This window comes from Felis catus, chromosome C1 (genome assembly GCF_018350175.1).
Source record: "Felis catus isolate Fca126 chromosome C1, F.catus_Fca126_mat1.0, whole genome shotgun sequence".
Lineage (NCBI taxonomy): Eukaryota > Metazoa > Chordata > Mammalia > Carnivora > Felidae > Felis > Felis catus.
In genome coordinates this window covers 126,365,991-126,393,249 of record NC_058375.1, presented here as the reverse complement: position 1 = coordinate 126,393,249, position 27,259 = coordinate 126,365,991, and the positions used below count along the sequence as shown (strand labels likewise).

General features: G+C 41.0%; 1 protein-coding gene and 1 pseudogene across 3 annotated transcripts in view; one reads left to right on the top strand and one right to left on the bottom strand.

The window, feature by feature from the left end:
- ACMSD (aminocarboxymuconate semialdehyde decarboxylase) overlaps positions 1-15,656 on the bottom strand; it is a 56,102-nt gene extending 40,446 nt beyond the window's left edge. For 2 of the 3 annotated variants that reach the window (XM_023259276.2, XM_023259275.2), the window contains exons 1-3: positions 15,522-15,656; positions 9,386-9,430; positions 495-591 (exon numbers count right to left, since the gene is read on the bottom strand). In XM_023259276.2, coding sequence (XP_023115044.2) covers positions 495-591; positions 9,386-9,430; positions 15,522-15,578 — 199 coding nt within the window. In that variant the 5' untranslated portion in view covers positions 15,579-15,656. Of the gene's footprint in view, positions 1-494; positions 592-9,385; positions 9,431-15,521 lie in introns of those variants that run through there. The other variant, XM_023259277.2, reaches the window with a different exon arrangement.
- A 5,094-nt stretch (positions 15,657-20,750) lies between these two features.
- LOC109503039 lies at positions 20,751-21,074 on the top strand (annotated as a pseudogene).
- Positions 21,075-27,259: the final 6,185 nt, after the last annotated feature.

Below are 27,259 nucleotides of genomic sequence, written 5' to 3'. Positions count from 1 at the left end.
TGATTAACTTTCTTTTTAACTATTACCCTTCCCACCCCTTATATGTCAATGGGGATGTTCTGTGTACTGTGCACTGAGACAAACCATAGAAAGAAAATGGATTCCCAAATCTGACTAAACAAGCAATTGGCATCCTTAATCTGTGAATTCTAATTTTTACTGTTTTAGTTGACTTTATAGTAAGTAAAGACATTTGAAGTTAAAAAGTTTAAAGTAATAAAATACCACTTTTATCTTTTTTGATGACATAGCATTCTACTTTAAAATAGGGTATACCTAATAAAAAAAAAATTTAAATCCACACTCTAAAAACATTGTAAGTGGAAGGTCCCATCCCTCCCCCAGCAAAGCTGTAATAGGCTGGCCTGTGGTAAAAAGGCAATCAGAAGCTGTTTATCACACAAATCACATAAAGTGGTGGTCAACAGATTTTAGACACAGACATTCCTTTTACATTAGATGCAAACATTGGTAGCATTTCTTGTCATAAGTACCTGTTTGGTCCATTTCTCTAATACGAACTTCTGGATCCCAGCAGTTCTCTTGGACCACTCTGAAGACCCTCCCATCTTTCAGCATCTTTGCTTCCCCCTAGGAGACAAAACTCACATCAGCAAAAGGTGGCCTAAGCTTACTTATTCTTCATTGTATGCTTTGGAACATGGTTCTCCCCTAATGTTTTTAGGGGTTTTTACTTAGTCCTCAAAGAAGTAGAAGTTTGTTCATTTAACAGGCCTCAGCTTTTTATCCTCATGCCTTAATGTTGACTTTGAATCAAAGGGGTGTGCTCTGTGAGTGTCTGTGGCTGGACATAGAGAGAAAAAGTTCATGGCCATAGCCCTTTGGGGCTGCATACTGAGGATGGCTGGTCACCTTGCTGATCTGAACTGCTCACTGTAAGACCTGAGAGGATGGCCCAGTGTCTGGAAAAATCCAGATCCATAACATTTTAGATTTGGAAAGGGCCTCTAAGATAGACATCTAGTCCAACCTTTTTGTTTTATAGAGGAGCAACAGATGGATAGTGACAGTAAATGATTTATCTAACAGAGCAAGTCTCACTGATGTCAACACCTGCAGTAGGAGGCAGGCAATGAAGTGAATCACTTTAGTAGCATGTATGAAATTTGGTGCTGAGCTGCTGGCTTCCACCAGGCATCATGTCTGCCTGTATACACCATGTTTAATACTCAGTGCAGGGATCCTCTAAATTGGACTTCCATTTGGTGATCCCTAGAGATAAGGGAAAGGTCTTATCCAGGTCTTTGATATCAGAGTGATCAGGTACAAATCGCCATTCTACCACTTACTGTGTAGCCTTGAGCAAGTTAAAAAAAACATCTCTGAGACTCAGTTTTCTCATCTTTAAAATAGGAATAATAATGTTACTTACCTTAAAGGGATGTTGTAAGCATGGGATGGGTAATCCATATAAGGATTACCATATAAGGTAATCCATAGAGTATCTGACACATGTTAAGTGTTGGTTATTGTAAGTATTTGCTATTCATGATGTATGGCTAATTAGGGACTAGACTATCCCCTGATATTCCCCTGCTTTGAGGGCACACTACCTCTGTGGTGCTTCAGGGGCTCAGACTTGCCTTTGGCCCTATACGATTTGGCCTAGTGGGTATGTGGTGATCAAAGGCCTTGTGCTCTGCTTGGTGGAGTCCTCTGCCCTTCTGCTCGTCCTCTTGGCTTGATCATGAGTTGCACACAGGCCTTGCCACAGCTTCCTTCTCCATCCTTCTATTCCATGGATAAGACCTTCCCTGCCTCCTACATGGAGAAAGCCAGCTACTTTTTACCTTCATGTGTGGCAGACCGTTCATATTTGGCATGCATAAGTAAGACCTCAGATTCATGTTTCATTTCTTTGTAAAAAATTTTTTTAATGTATATTTATTTTTGAGACAGAGAGAGAGAGAGAGAGAGAGAGTGAACAGGGGAGGGACCGAGAGAGAGAGGGAGACACAGAATCTGAAATAGGTTCCAGGCTCTGAGCTGTCAGCACAGAACCTGATGTAGGGCTTGAACTCATGAGCTGTGAGATCATGATCTGAGCCAAAGACAGACACTTATCCGACTGAGGCACCGAGGCGACCCTATGTTTTCATTTCTGATGGCTATGGAAAAGGTCAGCAAGCAAGTGACTTGTGTAACTGAGACAGATGTCTACAACTCAGCAGACTTGAGTCTCTGGACATCAGGATTGATTTCAGTTCCCATCCTTTTCTGACCTTGGCAGCATCTGAACAACCTTCCCAGATTGGGGAATCTCCTATGAGAGTCTTGGTGGAGGCAGGTCCCAGACTCCCTTTGATAAAGCCCCAAAGCTCCAATACTTGCTCTCCTTGCCCCAAGCTTGACCAGTCAATGCTTGGGTTTTAATCAAGATCAAGGGATGCAAAAAGACAGGATCAGTGAATTTATTCTCCCAGCGATGCCAGCAGTGGCTACATGCTGTGTCCATTGGCAGTGGTACCAGTGGCAGTGTCCAGTGTCCAGCTAGGAGGCAGCAATGCCCTAGCCAGGTTAGTCCTGTGGTGTGGCATTGGCTGTGGCATTGGCACTGGCTGTGGCTTCAATCACCTGCACATCTTATGATTGTGGTTCCCTAGGCATGTGTAATTCTTGAGGGGCTTAAAATACTTGCAGCTAATTCCTTTTCTGCTTAAACTAACCATTGTTGGTTTTTGTTATTTGCCACCAAGAATCTTGAATGATACTGATTGCACAAAGAGAATATAGGAACACATGTCTTTCCATTTGGTGAAGAAGGGAGGGGAGAGGAATGACGGTAAAAGAAAAAATCAAGAAATAAACTTTTATTTGCCAAATTAGAGGCTTTATGTTTCTTTTACTCCTAAGTAGGGAAGCTTAAACACCATAAAATAATCAGAATAGCAGAGTGCTGAAGAGCATGTATTCTGACAAACCTGGGTTTAAATTTCATGAAAATACTACAGTAGAATTGGCCAAGTTAGGGGATTTCTGGGCTGAAGCCTCACTTTTTCTATCTGCAAAATGTAGATGATTATATTTGTCATGCTTGTGGCCACCCAGCATCCTTGGAACACTTCTGTGTGTAAGGGAAGTTTATGAGCGAGATTCCCGACTTCACTTTCCCAGCCTCCCTTGTAGTGAGGGTACTAACATGCGTGTAAAAGCTACCTTCTGGTATGGGTGCTGTCTGAAGTATCAGACGTGTCTAGAGCAGAAATGGCAGCACTTTGGTCTCCAGTCTCAGCCTGAGTGTGAGGTTCCTATCTCTGGCTAGAAGAGGCAGCACTTGCATCTTTGCTGATGCAGCCCCCCCCCCCCCAGGTATGATTGGACATTGTGCATGTTAGCACAGCCTCATGGATTGATCTTTTGTCCTCCCAGGAGGTCTGTGAGCTGCCTTTCCACTTAAGCAAGCTAGAGTGGGTTCTTTTGTTTGCATCTTAGAACACTGAGTGAAACAGGAGATTCAGTAATAGAATGTTTAAAAATTTTTTTTTAATGTTTATTTAGTTTTGAGAGAAAGAGAGAGAGTGTGTGTGCAGGTGAGGGGCAAAGACAGAGGAGACAGAGGATCTGAAGCAGTCTCTGTGCTGACAGCAGAGAACCCAATGCCGAGCTCAAACTCATGAACTGTGAGATCACAGCCTGAACCTTAATTGACTGAGCCACCCAGGTGTCCCAATAGTAGAATGTTTGTAAAGAATTTAGCACCAGGTCAGAGAATATGCTCAATCATTTTGGACCAAATTTTACCATATATTATCAATGGCAAGGGAGGAAGTTGGGTTTTTCTGGGAGATAGATGAGTAAGTTTTGGTTTCAGACAAAGAAGAGCACATTAAAGAAGAAATGAGTCATTTAGTTCAACTCTTGCATCTTATGGATGCAGTGACTTGTCCAAAGTCATACACTAAGTTGGTTTAGGGCGGGGATAAGACCCAAGTTTATGGAGCCATTTTCCACACCACCACACTGATATTGGTAATTGGGGGCTATCTAGTAGGCAAAGGTTAGTTACTATCATTTCCTAAACGTTCTGATCTTTTGAGGGGATTGTACTCATTGCATGGCAGGAGAATCAGACTCACTAAACCTCTCTCTCCACATCCTTCCTGTTGGGTCCATGGTAAGGCTAATGAATGACAGTAACTGTCAGTAGAACTCTTTCTGACTGTCAAGTACCACAGAGAAGCGGCTGTGTCCCATAATAGGCTCCCAATTCTCATTGTTTCTTCAGCCAGAATTTTGGGACCTGACAGCCATTGTTAAGAATCAATTCTTGATCCCTCTCACTTTACATTTGGGGACCTAGTGTCTTTTCAGGGCTGCAAATGTGCCTCAGAGGGCAGCACTTGGTGCTGGGGGTAGGACAGAGGAGTCTCTTGGGTTATGTTTTTAACGTTAACATCAGTGTCAACCAAGATCTTAAACTGAACTAATAACCAAATAATTGGAGTAAGCTGCTCTAATTTATTCAACCCACAAACAAATTTCATTTTTCTAAACTCTCTAAGGAAAACCAAGTTCTTTTTTTAAAAGCTTCCCAACCAACAATTGCCACCCAGAAAAACCATTTCAAATATACCTCTAATATTTTTAAAGCCAGAACACCATGACATAATGGAAATCATGGTATTGAAGAAGTCAGGAGACCAGGATCCTATGTGTAAACACTTAACCTCCCAGAACCTCAGATACTAACTATAAAATAAGAGTTTAGAGTAAGTGATGTGTAAGGTCTTTTCCCAGGATGGTGTAATATGCTGCTCCAATCCTCCTGCGGGAATAAAAGACCTTTTCTCCCAGCTTCTGGGAGTGTTGCCGACAGCTCTGGGCTATCAGCCCCTATGGGGAGATAGGAAGACTGCCTCAGTTGAGAAGAGTCACCTCCCTCCCTCCAGGTCCTGCTTCATTTCCAGGGCAGCCCACTTCCAATGACTGGTTGACACAGAGTTATAAAGGCCCCTCTCTTTGTCCTCCCGCACCCCCAGCTTGGGACAGTTCTGAAGGTTAGCTTTAGAGCTCCAGGTAGGGTTGGCTGAGGCTCCATTGAAACATCACAGCTCAACATTGCCTTCTGTTCTATCCTGCTTCGTTCTCTTCACTTCCCACTGGTGTCCATTGTCCGACACTTCCTGATAAGCCTCCTGCATGCTAATTTCTGTCTCAGAGTCTGATTTCCAGGGACCCTAATCTGTGACACTTCTGGTTTCCACATTCTAATTCTTTTTTTTTTAATTAAAAAAATGCTTATTTATTTTTGAAAGAGAGAGAGGGAGACACCAGGCTGTCAGCACAGAGCTCAACGTGGGGCTCGAACTCAAGAAACTTGTGACCTGAGCCAAAGTCAGGCGCTTGACTGCTTGAGCCACTCAGGCGCTCTTCACATTCTAATTCTAATACTGTCCACAAATAAGTTTCAATATGTCTGGTATTCAAGTGACCGTTACTGCATGTGTCATTAAAAGTGTGTGTGTGTGTGTGTGTGTGTGTGTGTGTGTGTGTGTGTGTTTAAGTTTATTTTTTTATTCTTGAGACAGAGAGAGAGAGAGAGAGAGAGCATGAGCTGGGGAGGGACAGAGACAGAGAGAGGGAGACAGAATCTGAAGCAGGGTGAGCTGTGTGTTCTTTATCCACTTGAGTGGCTTCCTGGCTCCCCAGTGACAGAATGAGAGATAATAGAAAAAATATTTATTGGTCTCTGCCCCTGGTTCCTGGCACAAAGCTCCCGAAACCCTTGTAATTTCTTAAGTAATAAGAACCCTAGGAGCATCTCTTACTTTAACATTTGGTCTTTGAACCCCTGACTTAGGGCTGCTAAAACCCTCATTAATTCCTAAGTGGTAGAGCACCAGGAGCATCTTTTGTTCTATTGATGTGACTCTGAGTAGACTCCTGGATGGCTCCTGGATGGCAGCTGGTCATCAGAAAGACCAAGCCATGATGAGAAGCTTAGAATTTCCAGTCCTCCCACCACTTCTAGAAATGGAGTTAATAATTGAACATGTCTACATGAGAAAGCCTCCAAAGAATCCCAATAGCATGGGGTTCTGGGAGCTTCCAGAATGGAGAACACATCCACAGCAGGAGGATGAATGCATCTCAGCTGTATAGGGATGGAAGGTCCTGAGCTTGGGACCCAGGCGAAAAACTGGGTAGGCCTGCCTGCCTTCCTTCCTTCCTTCCTTCCTTCCTTCCTTCCTTCCTTCCTTCCTTCGTTCCTTCTTCCCTCTCTTCCTTCCTTCCTTCCTTCCTTCCTTCCTTCCTTCCTTCCTTCCTTCCTTCCTTCCTTCCTTCCTTCCTTCCTTCCTTCCTTCCTTCCTTTCTTTCTTTCTTTCTTTCTTTCTTTCTTTCTTTCTTTCTTTCTAATGTTTATTTATTTTGAGATAGAGCATGGGTAGGGGAGGGGCAGAGAGAGTGAGAGACAGGATCTGAAATGGGCTCTATACTGACAGCAGAACCCAATGTGGGGCTCAAAATCAAGAACCACAAGATTGCAACCTGAGCCAAAGTCAGACACTCAACTGACTGAGCCACCCAGGTGCTCCAGGTTTTTCTTTATGGGGGAAATAATCTTGAGAGCAGGAACCTAATGAGATCACGCAGAATAGTATGTGTGAAAATGCTAAACAGATAGAAATAATGTGTATGTGTGTATGTGCATGTGCACGCATGTCTGTATTGTATTCCCAAGGGCCTGAAAAGCACTCAGTGGATGTTCTTGATGCTTCTGACCCAAGGATTTGTAAAGGACCCCATGCCTACCCTCTGAAATGCTCCCAGGTGTTCTCCCCCCACCGGCTCTGAAAGGAGGCCATACAAACTGACTTGCTACCTATACTTTTATAAATACTCAGCCAAATGACAAATGGTGTGTTTCAGTTGTGAACAAAGCTCGATTCATTCCAAGAGCAATGAAAAACCAAAGGTTAAGAAGACAAACACATGGGGAAGACCAGAGAAATGTTTTGGAAAGATTTTTCAGAGGACAAGAGTCTCCGAGGTAAATCAGTCATGGGGGCTACAAAATATTTGTTCAAAAGAATGTGGGAGAACAGAAAGAAATTTCAACTACCAAATACTGGATTTTCTCATTGCTTAGCCTAATTTCCATATTTATTTACATTTGCAAGTTGTTTTTCCAGTGACTGTAATCCCTGACCACTATAATTATGAAAAATACAGATCCGGTTCTGTTGTGTTTTGATTTGTTTTTGAGAGGGAAGAAGAGTGTTACTGTTTGTTCTATTTAATTGTATCCAATTTTGCTGGAAATATGTAGGTGGTAGATATGAAATGTTTTCGTTCCTGTTTTCTTTAGGAGATTTACTGTTTATGAATCTCTTTTTTTTTAATTTTTTAATGTTTTATTTAGTTTTGACTGAGAGAGAGAGAGAGAGACAGAGCATGAGCAGGGGAGGGGCAGAGAAAGAGGGAGGCATAGAATCCGAAACAGGCTCCAGGCTCTGAGCTGTCAGCACAGAGCCTGATGTGGGGCTCAAACTCACAGACCGCAAGATAATGACCTGAACCGAAGTCAGACACTCAACCGACTGAGCCACCCAGGCGCCCCTGTTTATGAATCTCTTGACATAAAAACAAAATGAAATGAAAGTCATTCAAATGCAGTACCAAGGTTACAAACTGGACTTCAAAACCAATCACAGACTTCCCAGTCCTGCATTTGGGGCTTCTCAGTAGCCTTGAAATCAGCTCCACCCAGACTGTTCTCTTCCTTAGGCAGATTTGAGGCCAGCTGAGATCATCAGCTCCTGGGGTAGAACTAGCACTTTTAATGGGAGGAGTGTAGCACAGTGTCTAAACCAGCACTTAGTGGGCATTCTTTAATGAAGGTGAAAACGAGCCACCCCAGAGATTCTGATGTTCAAAACTCTTTATTCTCCACTGCCTTCAGGATCAAGTACAAAGGCCTACACCTGTTCTTCAAGACCCCGTCTGATGAGGCTTCTACCCACCTTTCTGGCTTCTTCACACCCCTTGGCTCCCTAAACTCTGCCTGTCTCTGTTCATTTTCCACAGAGTCATCAAGGTGGTCTTTTTAAGCCATTAAGACCCTCCAGAGCATCTGTGCATTGAGAATAAATCCAGACTCTGCAGCATGTCCCCAGCATCCCTCCATGACCTTGCCCCTGCCTACCTCACCAATCTCATTTTCTATCGTCTCCCTCTTTGACTACATTTCAGCCATATTCCCTTCCTTTCTGTTCCTTGAACACAGCTCTTTCTCATTTGGTGGGCTTTGCAACTGCTATTCCTCATCCAGGGACACTTGCCCAGGCTTTTCCTTCCTGTCCTCTAAGTCTTAGCTGGCTCCCTGAGCAGCCAGCCCAGTGAATCTTCCCCAGTCACTCGCAACCACAGCACTGTTTTTCATTCCATTCTCTGTAGTGGTCACATTTGTCATCCCCTAGAATTTGAGCACCATGAGGGCAGCAAGTGTCTCAGACTGGTTCACCAGCATATTCCTGGTGTCTAGACTGGTGGGCCTAACGCAAAATAGGAGTCAATATAAATCAGTGAGTAAGTGAATGAATGTCTAAGCCAGTGGTTCTCAGAATCCCCAGGGCTTGTCAAAACACAGATTGCCATCCTGACCCTCAGAGTCCCTGAGTTGGTAGATCTGGGGTGAGACCCCCAAATTTACATTCCTCCCAAGTTACCTCTGCACATGGTAACTGCGTCCTCCCAGACCACAATTCCTCCAGGGCCTGCTCCCAGGGCCTGTCTATGTCTAGCGGGAAGCTCAGGAATGTTCCCTCTGAGCTCCACCAGAGCAGAAGATGCCTCTGAAAGTGAAGTCAGTCCTGACCTGTGTGCAGGGCTAGACTTCAGCTCACTTTTAGGTGGGCCTCGTTATTTGCAGAATGCTTTGCCCCAGCCCTTCCTCCTCTTGCTTTTTTTTCCTCTTACCAAACTCAACCCTTAATAGCGATGGCTTTTTCTCCTCCTTGTCTCCGGTGTTTAATTTCTCCAGCTTGTGCTCAAACTTAAACTGTGCTATTTATTTGGTTGGCCTTAATATAATGTAATAACCTATGGAAGGAGCCCACCTTTCTTCCTTGAGGCAGAGCAATAAATGCTAAAATTGATTCTAGGGCGGAGGGAAAAAAAAAAGAAAGGAAAAAAAAAGATTTCTTAATGGCTTCTCAAATTGCAATTTTAGTTTCCTAAATCCCGCTCTTTGAAGTCACCCTCATTTTTCCTAGTCATTTTGAGAAACTCAGTGCTGCTCCCTTGCCTACTACAAAGTCAGTAAGAGGACCTGAGTTGAGGTCCATGGAGGCCTGCCTGCAAGAACGTCTCAGGCTCAGGATGTCCCTGGTCCAAGGTACATACACACTTTGGAGAAACTCACCTTGCTGTGATGTTGGAGCTGCACCCAGCCTCCATAGCCGAATCTCTGTGGAGGAGAAGCACAGTCAGGCTGGAGGAACAAAATAGGGATGACTGCAATAAAGGGGTATCCCTGTGGCAGAGGGTCCTGAGCTCCAATCTTTCAGGTTAGGACCTTCCCATTTTCTGCCCTGACACCCATGTATCACTTTTTCGATATTGATATTTAAGTCAATTTACTATTTTCCCTCAAATATATTTATTCAGGAAGAAAATTGTGTATCATAGAAATGCTAGTTTTATCTAGGTTGCAATTTTTATTTATTTTTATTTTTTTATTTAAAAAAATTTTTTTAACGTTTTATTTATTTTTGAGACAGAGACAGAGCATGAACAGGGGAGTGTCAGAGAGAGAGGGAGACACAGAATCTAAAACAGGCTCCAGGCTCTGAGCCATCAGCACAGAGCCCGACGCGAGGCTGAAACTCATGGACCGTGAAATCATGACCTGAGCCGAAGTCGGACGCCCAACCGACTGAGCCACCCAGGCACCCCTAGGTTGCAGTTTTTAAATGAGGATTAACATCAGGGCACCTGGGTGCCTCAGTCAGTTGAGTGTCCAACTTAGGCTCCAGTCATGATCTCGAGGTTCCTGGGTTTGAGCCCTGCGTCCGGCTCTGTGCTGACATCTCAGAGCCTGGAGCCTGCTTCAGGCTCCTTCTCTCTCTGCCCCTCCCCTGCTTGCGCACTGTCTCTCTCTCTCTGTCTCTCAAATATAAACATTTAAAAAAATTAAAAAATAAATACATGAGGATTAACATTAAAAGGTACTTGTTCATGGAATGCCTGGGTGGCTCAGTTGGTTGAACTCTTGATTTCAGCTCAGGTCATGATCTTGGCAGTTGATGGGTTTGAACCCCGCATTGGGCTCTGTGCTGATAGTGTGGAGTCTGCTTGGGATTCTCTCTCTCCCTTTCTCTCTGCCCCCTCCCACTTATGCTCTCTCTCTTTCTCTCTCTCAAAATAAATGAATAAACTTTTAAAAATCCCCTATTCTAAAACAAACAAATAAATAAAATCTCATTTTGTTCATTCATTCTTCAAACCCTCAAGGAACCCCCACACTTAACCAGCCTTACTAGGGCAGAGAAAATAAAAGGACACTTCCAGCCTGTGTGGAACACAGGCTTGAACATGTGGGGCTGGGCTGGCAAGTGTTAAAGGGTAATGGTGTGTGAGACCTGCTGTGGTTGAGTAACACACAAGGTCTTTGGGAGTCGGGAAAAGCACAACTTGGGTTAGGTGGTGTCTAAGGAGGGAGGTTGACAAGATAGTCTGGGATCATATTGGAGAGTAACTTCCAATGTTCTGTATTTCCATGCTTCAGATGAGTGCCTCTTGATGGAGGAAGAGAAGGTATTTGGCCAGAAACAATGGTGTGAGAAGCTTATCAACACTCTGGTCAGTAGTTATGGGTAGGGAACTTGAACATTAGCTCAACTTCTTGCTTGTTGTAGTTGGATGAGACCAGATAACAGTGGTTGGTTCTTATGCCATGCTACAGGGAAGTTGTCTTCAGGGAGTCAGGTCTTGGCAGGTCCTCTTCCTAGCAGCCCTCTCACCTCCAGACTGAGAGGGGAGGTCTGCGCCTACAGCAAAAGGGTGTTTGTATGTCTCTGTGTCTGTGACCAGGGACTCCAGTCAGATTTAAGATTTGGTCAATTCTGTACGAGCTTTATTCTACCTTGGCATAAGATCTGTTCTTGAGTTCTAACTCCAAATAATCATATTAGCTCTGAAAGTCTACCTGCCTCCTTCCTAAGTGACAATAGGGGACCTGGAGTAGTAGGGTGGGCATGCAGAAGAAACTATTCACCAGGGGCCTTAGCTTCTCCTCCGTACCCAGTTTCTCCTTTGCCTGCACCCCTCCACCCACTCTCCTCCTTTCATGCATTTGATACCATAGTGCTTCCCCCATTGTCTTCTCCTGGCTAAAGCTGCTGAGAGATGTATATTGGAGGAGGGGGTGGAATAAAGCCTCAACCAGTTACATTTTAGAGTAAACAAACTTTCTCTCAAATTAAAATTTGCCATTGAAATTTCACTTTACTGTAGAAGAAAAGTTTTGTTTTCTTATTTCCTTCTTTCCTTTTCTTCTTTCCTTCTCTGTTCCCTCTTTCCTCAGTCTTTTTCTTACATTTTGTTAATTTGCTAAGGAACTTTAACCTGTAAGCTAGCAGACTAAAGTATTCGATTGGAGGAAGAACAGAAAGGCAGAGGGAGGCAGAACAAAGGGATCTTGTCACACGTGACAAACCACTTCTATTATCATTGGCTTTGTTGGGGTAACTTAGCATCTCAAAGTCACTGTTTCCTTATGTGTAAAATGAGGCTGATAGCTGTAGCTGTGACATAGGGTTTTATGGGAATTCATTAAGATAAAATTCATAGAAAGCTACTGACTCCAGACCCTGCTTATAGAAAGGGCCTCATCAATGCAAACAGTGATCATGATGGTGGTGACAGTGGCATTGGTGGTGCTGGAGGTGGAAGAGGTGGTGACAAAGGTGGTGATGGCGATGGTTGTGGTGTTTGTAGGGATGGCAGTGGCGGTATTGGCAATGGGAGAGGTTGTGAGGTGGTAGTGGTGATGGTTGTGCTGGTGAGCTTGGCGGTGGTGGGGGTGGCAGATGGACAGCACTGGGGGTAGCATAGTGGTGACAGTCTATTTTATCCTTAGGTGTGTCACCCTGTGTTCCTCCTTCCCCTTTCTTGGGAAGCACAAAATTTGAATACTCTGTGCTTCTCCTAAGCCCCCTGCAAAGGCGTAACCTATTTAGGGCAGCTGCTCCAATCCAGGCTCTACATAGTTCCACAGCTGTCATCCTAGGTTGAACAAAGCTTGGGGTGTGAAATTTATGACCTTGAGAGTTGTGATGAGAGCATATGCCTAGAAGCATTTACTTTCTGAAAATGTTTGACTGACAATGACCAGTATCCCATAGGCATTTAAGGGCACGACAATAAAAAACCAAACTAAAAAATTCAAGGGAATTCAGTTTTATATACAAAAAATGTGTTTCTGAAATTGGTTTGTATGAATCAGAGGTGGATGAACTGAATGGCATTTTTACTGTCTTGGGGACCTCATACTTCCATGAGGTGAATAAGGAACCTCCTGTGTGATAAAAACAGGTATCTATTTCCTCAGAGGGGTTGTTTGAAAGTCAGGCTATGTCTGGGATTTTGACTCCTATAACCTTACAATGATCAAGTGTAATTAAATCATTGCTAATGAAAAAAAGATGTAAGTATATAGTTTTTTTAAAGTAAAGGCCAGAACTTTTGACCCCATTTAAAACTAGGAGAATCTTTGCAAATCCTACTATTGGGCACATAGTAGGTGGTCCATAAAGTCTTGCTGAAGGAGAAAGCCATGACCTTATCATCATCGTTGTTGCTGTGAATAATCTCATTGTGGATCAACCTGAAACAACATTCACCATGGTTCCTTGGTCCACCATCCTCCTGTTTATGACAGCAGAGAGTGGGTCTCTTGATTCATCAGAAACAATTTAATCAAGAACCTCCTGAATATGCTCTTTCCACCTCAGATAGATTTTGCCCCCTAAGGATCTTAACTGTAAGTCTGAGTAACGTCATCATTAGCAAGTGAAAATGGAAACATTTCTCAAATCCTAATCCTTTGTAATCATTAGTTAATTATCAATCCAGGAATGTTGATTCTGCTTTTCTGTTTCTTCACTGGAGTAAGAGGCCAAGGTTATTGAGGTGTGTCCATTAATGTTTAATGAGGAAAGGCAAGTTGGAAAACAGATACTAGTTCTTCCAAAGAGACTTCATCTTCTAAAATAAAACTAGTACTGGCTTCTTTTCATTCTTTTATTGGGAAGTTTGAAAACGTGATGAGAAAAGATCAGAGACTGATGTATTGAAATAATATTTTACCCATTAAGAAACAATTTGAAGACAAAGGAAAATCTACTGTAATTATTGAACTGCCTGAATACCAAGGAAATTGTGCTCTTGCCTAACATCACTTTAATACTCACTTTACTGTGACAATATAGACTGGGAGAGAGGGAGAAGGATACTAGCACTATTTACATGTCTATTTATTTATCTCACTCCTCCCAGTTTGAAAGCATAGAACTGTTTTCTGCTGGTTATTTCATCACTGGCCTACCTGCAATCAAATGAAAACTTCTATCACATGTCAGATCCACTTGCTTGACCTGTGGGTTGAAGTCAGGTTCCAATGACCCTTTGACAAGGCCCTCCATGGGTTTATTGAGTGTGGGGAATTGGGGAACAGTCTGGTGTCGAGAAAGGCACTGGGGGAAAGAGGGACCACCATGGTTCCATATAGCTCTGGGATTCTAGGCTCATTTCTGAGTCTCAGTTACCTGATTGGTCCAGTGAGGTTAATAATATAAATTTTATCTGCAATTCACATGATTTTATGTGAATCAAATATATATATTGCTCCCTGGAAGTATAAGAGTATAATGGTTGTTATTATTACTATCATTATGTCATCAATGTTATTAAGTGTATCAGTTATCTGCTTACAGCATGTGAGACTACTAGCCTGGTTTATTGGGACAAATGCCCCTCCCCTCTTTTGAGGGGACAGGTAGACGTTAAGAAGGAGAAGGGGGAAAAAGAGCCAGCAGCAAGTGTGCTTGGGAAGTCTCGAGGGCACACATTTATGGTTATAGCCTCCCTGAGCTCTGTATCTTTCAGCTTCCTAAGCAGATTTAACATTGCCTTTAGGGCCCTGCATTAGGTGAGGGCACCTAGAAATTATCAGCTTTTGGTGAGAACTTCTTTGCTCAAACTGGAGGCAGGCTTCCAGGTGGGAGGCAGATAACAGGAGGTGGAATTGTGGCACAGGATACTAGGTAGGAAGTTTTCCCCCTTCAGCAAAGAAGAGGTACCTTTTAAGGCTGCTAGGGGTCTTCATCACTAATCTTGATGAAGTGGTGTTTACACTTTAATAAAACATGATGAGGACAGTAGCATTCAGAGTAGCAAGTTCCCAAGTAGGCACTTAGACCCCTTCTGGAGGGTCAGTTGGTGCAGTTAGTTTTCACTACCTGCTATAGCAGAAAACCCTTTCAAAGATGGTTCAGCATCATTTGTATTTTTCAGTCTAAAATGTCTACCATCTATCTTACTTAAAATGCCAAAGGACGAAGAAATAAGATTAACATTCTCCCAGGAGACAACTAGGAGAAAAAAATAGTTTCACTTGCTTGCACAATAAACCATATTTTAATTAGAGTTTGGGTTAATTCATTTTCCTCCACTTGGGACAAAAATGATGAAACATTATCAGTGGCATGAAAATACTAGAGAAGGCTGAAGATTGAATAAAACCTGATACTTAGCCTGAATAAAACTCAAGCCAATTGTAAATTTCTTTCATGTTTCCACCTCCTTCTTTTAGTATTCATTCAAAAGTTCTTAATGACAAAAGGAAATTTCCCTCTTTTGAGAAATACAGAGAAAGAGACACTCATTGTACAAAGGCTTCATGTCATTTTCTCTAGGGTTTTTTTGATGTTCCTACTCTCTACTTCATAACAAGGATTTACAGCTTAAAGAACATCAAAAGGAAAGGTTTCAGACAGTGTCCTAAAATAGACTTTAAAAAAAAAATTCCACAAAGCTATGTCTTGGTGCTTCTAAAACTTATTTTAAACATTTTGGAAAGGAGATGTGTTTTAGAAGTCCTGGAAGCCTATCACATTCCATTTTTTAATAGTCTTTTACTTGAAACTGTAACTTTAAATTCTGTAGTTGGCACGTATCTTCCAAGCAGCTGAATATGTGATTTAAATGGAAGTAAAACTGCCTGACTTAAATTGGCCAGAAATTTTAAAGAATGCTTCATTTGAGGGGAAAAGGGGATTTTGAGAAGGCACTTATTTCTTTGATCAGTGTTCTTTCAAAACAAATGTAAAAGTCATTTTTAAAAACTAAGAAATCAGAGATAGCAAATAAGTTTACATCACTCCTAGAGCAGAGAAACTTAACATCTAATTCCCCAAAGAAGAGATAGATCTGTAGTAGAAGCAGTAAGAAACCCTGGAAAAGTTCCAGAAATAATTCAGTAAATTAACCACCATTACCTTTTTTAGATCTGGCCATTCTTTTGGTAGAATATGACTATGGATGTCAATTTTCATCTCCACAGGATCAGAGGAGAAGCACGTAAAGAAGAAAGAAGTTTCGGTATCAAGAGATCTCCATAAAAACCATGGAGTTAATTGATTTACGTTGCCCCTTCTGGCACCAGTCAGTAGGCCTACTCGGCTCCGTCTAGGTCCACTGGAGCTGCCCTATTAAAGTTCAGAATTCTGTTTATTTGTCAACTTGTCTTTGAGTCATCAACTCTTTGGTAATCGGGACTCTGGGTACTAAATTTAAAAATAAAATAAAGGACTGTACTAAACCTCATAAGGTCAAACGTACTGCTGGATGCTTTTTTTTCCAACAGGTCCAAAATTGGCTAATACTTGTTTTTAAATATTTCAATTGTTTTCAAGATATACATAGTAAAAAATAAAATTGGGCATGGTTAAAAATCAAATAGTACAGAGGGTTTTTAAAAAACAATAGATCACTGACTCAGTTTTCATTGGTTTCATTTCTCAGAAGCAACCAATTTTAATGCTTTTGCTTTTTGTTCAGCTATTTACCTTTATGTCTTTAAACAATATTGATCAATTGGCTTGTTCATGAAGATTTAGCATGTTGAAAAGTTGTGGGTGAAGTTTCACCTTTACTTTTACCTTTTTATTATTATTTTTAAAAGTTTTATTTGTTTAAGTAATCTCTACACCTAATGTGGGGCTTGAACTCAAGATTGCAAGAGTCGCATGCTGTTCTGACTGAGCCAGCCAGATGTCTCTACCTTTACTGTTAAATCAGAGAAAGAGCCCATCCTTCATACATGTTATTTTTTCCATTGTCTTTTTCTTTCATATGTTCACTCATGCATTTAACATTTATTGAGAACTGCTATGTGCTAAGGATATAAGGTTGAATGAGGTAAAATAATGCACATGTTGTAATAGATGATTGTGTGCTGCCTAAGTACAGGGGAAAGAACGAAGTAGCCATTCCCCTGGGGGTTGTCAAAGCAGTTGGGAGAGGGTTTCCACTGGAACAGAAAGTGGGGCTCATGGTCATGCCTCTAAAGAGAACCTAGAACAAAGCAGCCCTTTGTTATTCTATGTTAACCTTTCCTATTCCTGGAAAGCTCGAAATATTCAGGGACCTGGGGTCCCTGGCACAGCCTTGAAACTCCTTTGGGATGCTCCCTTCATTTCAGTCTCCACAGCACAGGGACTAAGTCATGGCCTTCCTACTAGGCTATTCAACTAGATTCCAGATAAACTGTAACAAATACTCTTTTCAACTAGAATCTGGGTAAATTATAACAAGTTAAACTAGATTCTGGATAAATTATTACAAACAGTCTTTTCAGTGCTGCTCAGTTTGAAAAAAAAATACAGGAATCCTCAAGATCATTTTTAAAAAGTTCAATGAGCTGAAACTGAGTAAGTGAGCCTTAAATCAACCTGGAGGCACATGCTAATACCCAAAGGAAGCACTTTTTGAGCACTATGGCTCAGGCACTGTTCCAAGCATTTTACTCATATCAGTTCATTTATTCCTTGTAACAGTCCTATGAAAGAGGAACTATTATCAATATCCATTTTATAGAAGAGGAAACTGAAGCACAGAGAAGTTAGGTAACTTGTCCATGGTCACACCATAAGTGATAGAGACAGAACTTGAACCCTGGAAGTGTAGAGTCAGAGTTCTAGAACTTTGAGGATAAATATACCACAGATTAATAGGATATTATACCATGAGTTGTACAAAACTGAGACCCCTTCATTAAGCTAGAATTCTTGAAGGGGCTAGACCCCTAGCAAATAAATATACTAGAAGTAAAAAATCCACTGGTCAACAAAGGGAGTCTGTAAGGACATCTATTTCCATGATGAGAAAAAAAGGAAGAAAAAGAAGAAAATAACAGTTTTCTTTGAGAATTTCTTTGAGAAGTATTATCCAAACACAGGTACTGAAGGTTTATTTTTATTTTTATTTTTTTATGTTTATTCATCTTGAGAGAGAGTGAGAGAGCAAAAGCATAAACCAGGGAGAGGCAGAGGGAGAGGGAGAGGGAGAATCCTGAGCAGGCTCTGGGCTATCAGTGCAGAGCCTGATGCAGGGCTTAAGCTCACAAACTATGAGATCATGACCTGAGCCAAAATCAAGAGTTGGGTGCTCAACCAAGGCACCCCTGAAGGTTTTAATTAAAGTGGTACCAGGTTGGTAATCCTTGACTACTCTATTTCTACTCATGCCCAGAAAGAGAAAATGGAGATCTTTCCTGAAGGAGAGCATATCAACTTAGTCCCTTCAGTATTGCCACAGAATAAGGCCAAGAATATACTGGCTCATAGTATAAAATTCTACACATGTGAGGAAAAAAGCCACTGTAAGGGAATGTCCACAGAAATAATAAATAATAGATTTAAGCCTCCAAGGACATATATATTGGAATTGTTAAGCATAGGATATGTTTATTATATATGAAATGTTTTTAAAAAAATGAGAGACTATCAAATGATTGACCAAATTTGAAAACGGACAAAATAGGGACACCTTGTGGTTCAGTCAGTTACTCTGACTCTTGATTTCGGCTCAGGTCATGATCTCATGGTTTGTGGGTTCAAGCCCCACTTCAGGCTCTGTGCTGCCAGTGCAGAGCCTGCTTGGGATTCTCTCTCTCCCTCTCTCCCTCTCTCTGCCCCTCCCCTGCTTCTGCTCTCTCTCTCTCTCTCTCTCAAAATAAATACATAAATAAACATTAAAAAATGGACAAAATAAAACTTCTGTAAATTAAAACATAATAATTTCAGTAAAAAACTCAATGGGTGGATTAAACAGCAAAATAGACATAATTGAATGGAGAATTAATGAACGGGAAGAGAGACTTGTACAGAGACATGAGGGGACTGAGCATATTTAAGAATATCACAGAGTACAAAGGATAGAGTAAGAAAGTCTAAAAGGAGTCTGACAAAAGTGCTAAAAGAGAGGAGAGAGACGTTGGAGGATGTGGGTTTGGCTTTTGGCTTTGTCCAACAAGGCTGAGAATGGCAGAAAGGACTCCATGCAAATCAAGAGAGGTGAAAGAGGGGCTAAGGGAAGTCTTCCCAAGCTAGTCACAAGCTCCCGTATTTATTGAGCATACCTTTAGGGAAACAATGAGCAATACATTGGTGGGCTACATGCCAGTAAGAACGTATAGAAAATGTGCAGAAAAACAAGACAGGATAAAATATGCCATGTGATAACATGGCCTAAGGAATTTATGAGTATAGGCAGGACCTAACACGTAGATATATATTACTAGTTAAGTGAAGTGAGTGCCACCTGGAAATACATTAACTAGATAAGCAAAGCATGGCCTCTGTTTTCAGCAAGACCAGAGGCTGTTTTCTGCTGTTTTTGCAATGCATTCCCTATAATCTCCTAACCCAGGACATGTCTACTTGATTTCCCACAGGAGGAGAGATAACACAAGAGATAATAGCTGAGAATTTTCCAGAACTGATGAGCCAACAGATCCAAGAACCAAAAATTATCAAAAACTAATCAAGAAAGATAGAAAGAATTTCATTTCTAGAAACCTTGTAGTGAAACTACAAAACAATAATAATAAAGGTTAGATCCTATGAACTGCTATAGAGAGAATTAACGCCTCAAAAACTCAGCAATTAGACTGACAACCAACTGACAGCCAACTTCTCGCAATGATGGGAACCATAAGACAATAGAAAATATAGTCAAAAGGCTGATATACATGAACTGTCAACCTGGAATCATCTACTTTGTAAAATTTAATTTTAACGGTGAGGGAGAAATAAAGATATCTTCAGGTTAAAACTGAGTTTGCTATCAACAGACCTTCTCTTAAGGAATTCCGAATGATGTACTTTGGAAGGAGGGAAAAAGACTCTGGCAATATAAGAATAAGTGGGAAGGTGAGAAACTTGTAATCATATAAGTAAATCTAAATAATATTAAATATTTAAAATAATGCCAGTAATAACAATGATAATGTCTTCATTTCAGAGTTCTATTACTTGCAAAAGGTTGTCCAATCATACTTTTGGCTTTCTCTCCAAGGTATGCTTTCCTGCCAGTAAATCTCCTAATTTTAACATCTTTTGCAATATGGATAGGCTGAAAATTTCCTAAATCACCCAGTCCTGATTCCTTTTTTCTTACTAGTTTGTTTTTTGTTTGTTTTTGTTTTTGTTTTTTTTTTTTAGAGAAAGAGAGAACGTGAGTGGCAGAGCATGAGAAAATCTTTAGCAGCCTCCATGCTCAGCATGGAACCCAACACAGGGTTTGATCCCACAACCCTGGATCCCACAACCCTGGAATCATGATCTGAGCCAAAGTCAAGAGTCAGATGCTCAACTGAAAGCCATCCAGGTGCTCCTCTTACTAGTTTTTCAATCTGTCTTTTTCTTCTTGCATTTTACCATAAGTACCAAGAAGGAACCAGGTAGAACCTTTAACATGCTTGGAAATTTCCTCAGCCAAATATCTCCTTTATAAATCATAACTTATAAATTCTTATTTCTACACAACTGTAGAACACACAATTGACTTACATTTTCTGCCACTGTATAACAAGGATCACCTTTTCTTCACTTTCTACGATGCTCCTCATTTCCCTCTGAGCCCTCACCATATTTCTATCAATGATCTATTTATGATGGTTTACATATTATCTTACATAATATAGGCTTTCTCTACCATAGTCCTCATTTCTTTCTGGGATTCACTGGCAGAATCATTTACATTCACATTTCTATTAACAGTCCATTCAAGACAATTTAGGATTTTTTTCTATTGCATACCTCACATCTCTTCCAGTGTCTACCCCTTACTCAGTTCCAAAGCCACTTTCACATTTTGTTGTATTTGTTACCCTCTTTTTGAAAACTATATCAGTTTTCAATTGCTGCTGTAACAAAGATTACATCCTTTGTGGTTTAAACCAACACAAATTTATTCTCTTATAGTTTTGGAAGTCAGATGTCTAAAAGGGCTGTGTTCCTGCTGAGGGTTCTAGAAAAGAATGTTTCCTTGCTTTATCTGCCTTCTAGACATTGTCTGTATCCTTGGTTCAGATCCCCTCCTCCATCTTGAAAGCCAGCCAGGTAGCATCTTGCAGTCCTTCTCTCAGTTTCTGTCATCACAGTTTTTGACTCTAACCCTTTTATCTCCCTCGTATAAAGATTCATGTGGGCTCTGATGGGTAATCCGGGGTAATCCACTACGGGCTGCCTGCTGTGCGCTCACCTGCACCCCTTGTGACCACGCCTCGCAAAATTGAAGAAATCAAGGAGTTTCTTCTCATAGCCAGGCAAAAGGATGCCAAGTCCGTCAAGATCAAGAGAAATAAGGATAATGTGAAGTTTAAAGTCCGATGCAGAGGACATCTTTACGTTTTGGTCATCACAGACAAAGAGTAGGCAGAGAAACTGAAACAGTCCCTGCCCCCAGGTTTGGCAGTAAAGAAGCTGAGATGAACCCTGCACACTGATTTGAACTGTATTAAAATTTTAAAAATTCTTAAAAAAAAATCACGTAATTACATTGGACTCACCCAAATAACCTAGGATGATTTCCCCATCTTAAAATCCTTAACACCATCACATTTTCAAAGTCCTTTTAGCCATATAAAGTAGCATTTTCACAGGTTCTGGGAATAGGACATGGAAACCTTTGAGTGGGGAGCATTATTCAGCCTACCACAATCAGGCATGCTAAAATTTCAAAAGTAACTGCTAAAAGAATATACACAGAGTATACAACTTTCAACCCCATTAAGTGGAAACCAGAATAAGAAAAAAATCAATTTAAAGATACTTTATTTCTTTAAACATTTTTTTTAATGTTTATTTTTGAGAGAGAGGGAGACAGAGCACAAGTAGGGGAGGGGCAGAGAAAGAGGGAGACACAGAATCTGAAGTAGGCTCCAGGCTCTGAGCTGTCAGCACAGAGCCTGATGTCTGGCTCAAACCCATGAACTGCAAGATCATGACCTGAGCTAAAGTCAGGCGCTTAACTGACTGAGCCATCCAGGTGCCTCCCCACAACCCCAAATCAATTTAAAAGAAGGCAATAGAGAGGAAAAAAGAAACAAAGAAAAAGTAGGCAAATAGAAAGCACAAAATAAATTTCAGAAATAACCAAATCCAGCTAAGTGTTGTTTATTAGAAACATATTTAAATTACAAGGATAGAGACAGTTTGAAAGTAAAAAGGAAAGAGAAAATAAGCAAATTCTAACCAAAAGAAAATCATGATAGCCATGTCTGTCATAAATACTTCGCGTTAGTCCAAATCAAAGAGACTACAATACAATACAAAAAGCATTGTTAAGGCAAAGGAGGATCACTATAATAAAAGGCTCAGCTAATACAAAGCCATAATAATTCTAAATTTGGCATACCAGATTGCCTCAAAATATGCAATGCCCACAACATGTATTGCAAATGTATATTTATTTGAAAAATCTTCCAACACATGTCTCTCAATTATTGGTAAGTCAAATAAAAATTATCTACAGGGAGCTGCAGAGAAAGAGCCAATGCTGGGAAGCCACTAAAGAAACTCAAAAGCTTTTCACAAGAGAAAGAGAAAGAGAACATGTTACGCTCCCGCCTGCCCATAGAACTTGAAGTCATTTTACCACAGGGTCATTTATTTTTTTTTATTATTTTTTTTAATATATGAAATTTATTGTCAAATTGGTTTCCATACAACACCCAGTGCTCATCCCAAAAGGTGCCCTCCTCAATACCCATCACCCACCCTCCCCTCCCTCCCACCCCCCATCAACCCTCAGTTTGTTCTCAGTTTTTAACAGTCTCTTATGCTTTGGCTCTCTCCCACTCTAACCTCTTTTTCTTTTTCTTTTTTTTCCTTCCCCTCCCCCATGGGTTTCTGTTAAGTTTCTCAGGATCCACATAAGAGTGAAACCATATGGTATCTGTCTTTCTCTGTATGGCTTATTTCACTTAGCATCACACTCTCCAGTTCCATCCACGTTGCTACAAAAGGCCATATTTCATTTTTTCTCATTGCCACATAGTATTCCATTGTGTATATAAACCACAATTTCTTTATCCATTCATCAGTTGATGGACATTTAGGCTCTTTCCATAATTTGGCTATTGTTGAGAGTGCTGCTATAAACATTGGGGTACAAGTGCCCCTATGCATCAGTACTCCTGTATCCCTTGGATAAATTCCTAGCAGTGCTATTGCTGGGTCATAGGGTAGGTCTATTTTTAATTTTCTGAGGAACCTCCACACTGCTTTCCAGAGCTCCCAATCAAAATTGCACCAGCATTCTTCTCGAAACTAGAACAAGCAATCCTAAAATTCATATGGAACCATAAAAGGCCCCGAATAGCCAAAGTAATTTTGAAGAAGAAGACCAAAGCAGGAGGCATCACAATCCCAGACTTTAGCCTCTACTACAAAGCTGTCATCATCAAGACAGCATGGTATTGGCACAAAAACAGACACATAGACCAATGGAATAGAATAGAAACCCCAGAACTAGACCCACAAACGTATGGCCAACTCATCTTTAACAAAACAGGAAAGAACATCCAATGGAAGAAAGACAGTCTCTTTAACAAATGGTGCTGGGAGAACTGGACAGCAACATGCAGAAGGTTGAAACTACACCACTTTCTCACACTATTCACAAAAATAAACTCAAAATGGATAAAGGACCTGAATGTGAGACAGGAAACCATCAAAACCTTAGAGGAGAAAGCAGGAAAAGTCCTCTCTGACCTCAGCCGTAGCAATCTCTTACTCGACACATCCCCAAAGGCAAGGGAATTAAAAGTGAAAGTGAATTACTGGGACCTTATGAAGATAAAAAGCTTCTGCACAGCAAAGGAAACAACCAACAAAACTAAAAGGCAACCAATGGAATGGGAAAGGATATTTGCAAATGACATATCGGACAGAGGGCTAGTATCCAAAATCTGTAAAGAGCTCACCAAACTCCACACCCGAAAAACAAATAACCCAGTGAAGAAATGGGCAGAAAACATGAATAGACACTTCTCTAAAGAAGACATCCGGATGGCCAACAGGCACATGAAAAGATGTTCAACGTCGCTCCTTACCACAGGGTCATTTAATTAGCATTTGTCCTGTACTCCTAACATTTCTTCTCCCTCTCTGCTTTGGTCCTACTGGGGAAGGAGATCAAGCTCAGGGAGGAGGAGAAATGCCTGCCTTCAGGGGGAGAAGCGTAACCTTTCAATTATCAATATATTTATCAATATCAATATATTTGCGATTATCAATATATTTCAGTGAGTATTTTAACCTTTCCAGCTAAGACTGGGTTTGCAATTTAAAATGATCTTAAGAATGTTTATTACCTAAAAGTGAGTAAGTTGCATAGGTTTTCATCCAGAGGGAGGAGGAAGACTGCTTTCACCAAGCAGTATTAAAGGGAAAGTGGAAATGCAAAATGATGCATATGTAACGACATCCAGTGAGTCCTGTGTGTTTGGTGTACCTATAACAGAAGAAGAGGGCAGTGCTTTTATTTTTGCTTATAAAGACAGGCAAGCTTTTTGGATAAATGGGCAAGAGGTTGTAGGGTCCTCAAGCAAACACATAATACCCTCTCATTTCCCACTACGGTACTGAGGAAAGTAACAACAAAAAGGAAAATTGTATAAGATCTCGTCTTCACATTTAAGAAAATGAATTATAAATCAGATGAGCTTTATACTCATTTATATCGGCATTCCTTCGTGGAAAGAGGCAAGAGATCCTTAAATTATTCACTACTGGATTATATACAAATAAAAAAAAATGGCTTAGACTAAGTCTAGGTAGCTCCTTTCTCCTGGCCCTAATCTGATGGCTATGAATCAGCTTAAATACCAAGGTTTGACTCCTGACTACTGCTTATCAGTTGGATGGTCTTGGGGAAGTTACAAGGTCTCTGTCAAATAAGGGTGATAACAGAATTGATCTCATAGAGTTATTGTAAGTGTTAACTTGAGTAATATAAAACTACCAGCTATGAATTACACCATGACACCTAATCCAATTAATTTTTAGTTTGCCATATGCAAAGACTGGCAGTAAGTCTGATATTAGTCAATTTGAGGGAGCTTACTCCCCCTTTTCTAGATTATATAAGAACCTTGGGTTTATGTGATCCATTACTATGGGATAGGGGTGTGCCCTCTACTGTGGTCACCATGATTATGTTTCTCCTTGGGCAGGCCTGTGCGTTCCACTTGAAGGTGGGCAGCTCCACTGGTTGAAAGGACCACTCCTCTCCCCCACTCCCCGCCCCCCCGCCATCAATAAACCAACAAGTCTTTTTATTCTAATCCCATTGCATCTTCCAACCTTGTTCTCTTCTCTCCAGTCTCACTTTGAGGCTCTCACAATTTCTCTCAGGATTGTTTAATTGCCCACTAATGGTTATGGCTCCAGTCTTGGCCCACTGTTATCCATCCCCAGCACTCTTGACCAGCATGATCTTTCTAAAACACAAAACAATCGCTTCTCCTTCAGTGTAACACTTGTCATGGTTTATCACTGCTAAGTCCAAGCATGCATGGGAAACAAAGCCCCTGGGTTATTCTGTCTCTGTGCTTGGCCTCTGTGCCAAGTGTCTTGGCTTGGCCTCTGTGCTCTTCTGTCTCTGTGCTTGGCCACTGTGCCCTGTGTTCCAGCCACAGAGAATATCTGTGCCTCCCTAAATATGATGTATTTCCCTTTTGCTCATTTTTTACGGCTTCTTTGACCTCTAATGCTTGGAATAACCTTTCCCTGTCCTTCCTGCCAAATGTACATCTGTCCATCACTGAACATTTAGCTGAAACATCACCTCCTCTATGAAGCCTTTCCTGACAATACCCATCTCCAAATGGCAAAAGGGGACTACCTCCTCCTGGAAGAGTTAGCTGGGGGAATGAGTAGGAATGACCCTGACAAAGCTGTGAATGATTTTAAGCTCATCTTCAAGGATACCAGAATCCCCTTCTACTACCTTTTCCCTGGCTTCTAGCTTTTGGCACCGAGAGACCTCTTTATCTCTGTCTCTTCCTTATCAATCTTGCTACTTGGAAAAGAGCTAGTTTCAATCTTTTGCACTTGAGTTTGAATTTGTTTACATCCAAGCACTGTTGAATTAATGAATTTCTGAATAAACATCATGGGGCCAGGGACCATGTTTGTCTTGTCTGTTACATCCCTAGTGAAAAACAGCTGAGGAGGTGCTTGTGATGCTTAATTTTATCTGTCACCTTGGCTAGGCCACAGTCTCTAGATATTTGGTTGAACACTATTCTAGATGTTTCTGTGAAGGTTTTTTTTGGGGGGGAGTATAGGATTAACATTTGAATGAATAGACTTTGAGAAAAGCAGATCTGCAATATGGATAGGCCTCCTCCACTCATTTGAAGGTCTTAATCTAAAAACGCTGACCTCTCCACATGAAGAGGGAATTCTGCCAGCCTTCAGTTTCTAATTGCAGTGTCAACTCTACCCTGGGTCTCCAACCTGTCAGCCTGCCTTACAGATTTGCAGCTTGTCATCCTCCACAATTGCATGAAGTAATTCCTTAAAATAAGTCTTTCTATTTATACATATTTTATTGGTTCTATTTGTCTGGAAACTTTGACTAATATAGTGTTTTATAAATGTTTCATAAATACTCAACAACAAACTAAATAATAAATAAGTAAATAAGCATGAATATGTGGATAAAATATCTTTTTCAGGAACATTTCTATCTAAACCTCATATGAAACTTTTATGTGAAAAAATTAACCTTTACTCAATATCATGCAGCAACAGGTGCCTTTCTTAGTATTTCTGTGAGTGCTGTGGTCCTTTTTGTATTTGGAAGACTAGGTATTCAAGAGTGAAAACAGAAGCCAACTCTTGGATATTGAGTTTTAAAAGCCTTGGTTACCTCCAGTGATTGATAGAAAGATTGAGCCATAAACTTTGGAAATTTAGAGAATCCAGGGTTGAGATCAAATTTCCTTCTGACTAAGTAAAGACCTCCCAGACAAGAAAGAGGGGAGTCAGGAAGGAGAGACAAGTGTTACTGTGGGTCCCTGAGGAGGACATACTTATGTCCTGCCTTCCATGGCCAAGCCTGGGGGTTGAGTGGTAGAAGAAACTCTAGATAGGTCACGAGATCTTCATCTGTAGTAGAAGGGACCTGTGACTTCATTCCCAAGCATTGCCTAGGAGGATGGCAAAGATACATGGTTGAAATGTACCCAGACACAGTCAGCTTCAGAGCCCTTACAGACTAAGGGGGGCCTTGGGTAATGGTTTAGAGTATGGACTATAGCATGACTTATAAAACTTTGTTTCCTTAAGGGGCGTCTGGGTGGCTCAGTTGGTTAAGCATCCGACTTCAACTCAGGTCACGATCTCATGGTTCGTGAGTTCAAGACCTGCATCGGGCTCTGTGCTGACAGCTCAAAGCCTGGAGCCTGCTTCAGATTCTGTGTCTCCCTCTCTCTCTGCTCTTCCCTCACTCATGTTCTCTCTCTCTCTCTCTCTCTCTCTCTCTCTCTCTCTCTCTCTCTCTCTTTCTCTCTCAAAAATAAATAAACATTTTTTAAAAATTTTAAAAAAGGTTTGTTTCCTTGAACTAATTTCCTAGTACTCATCTTCCCATACATAAAATAGGAGATTAACAGATCCTACCTTGGGCTGTTGTAAGAATCAAATGAATTAAGTCATGG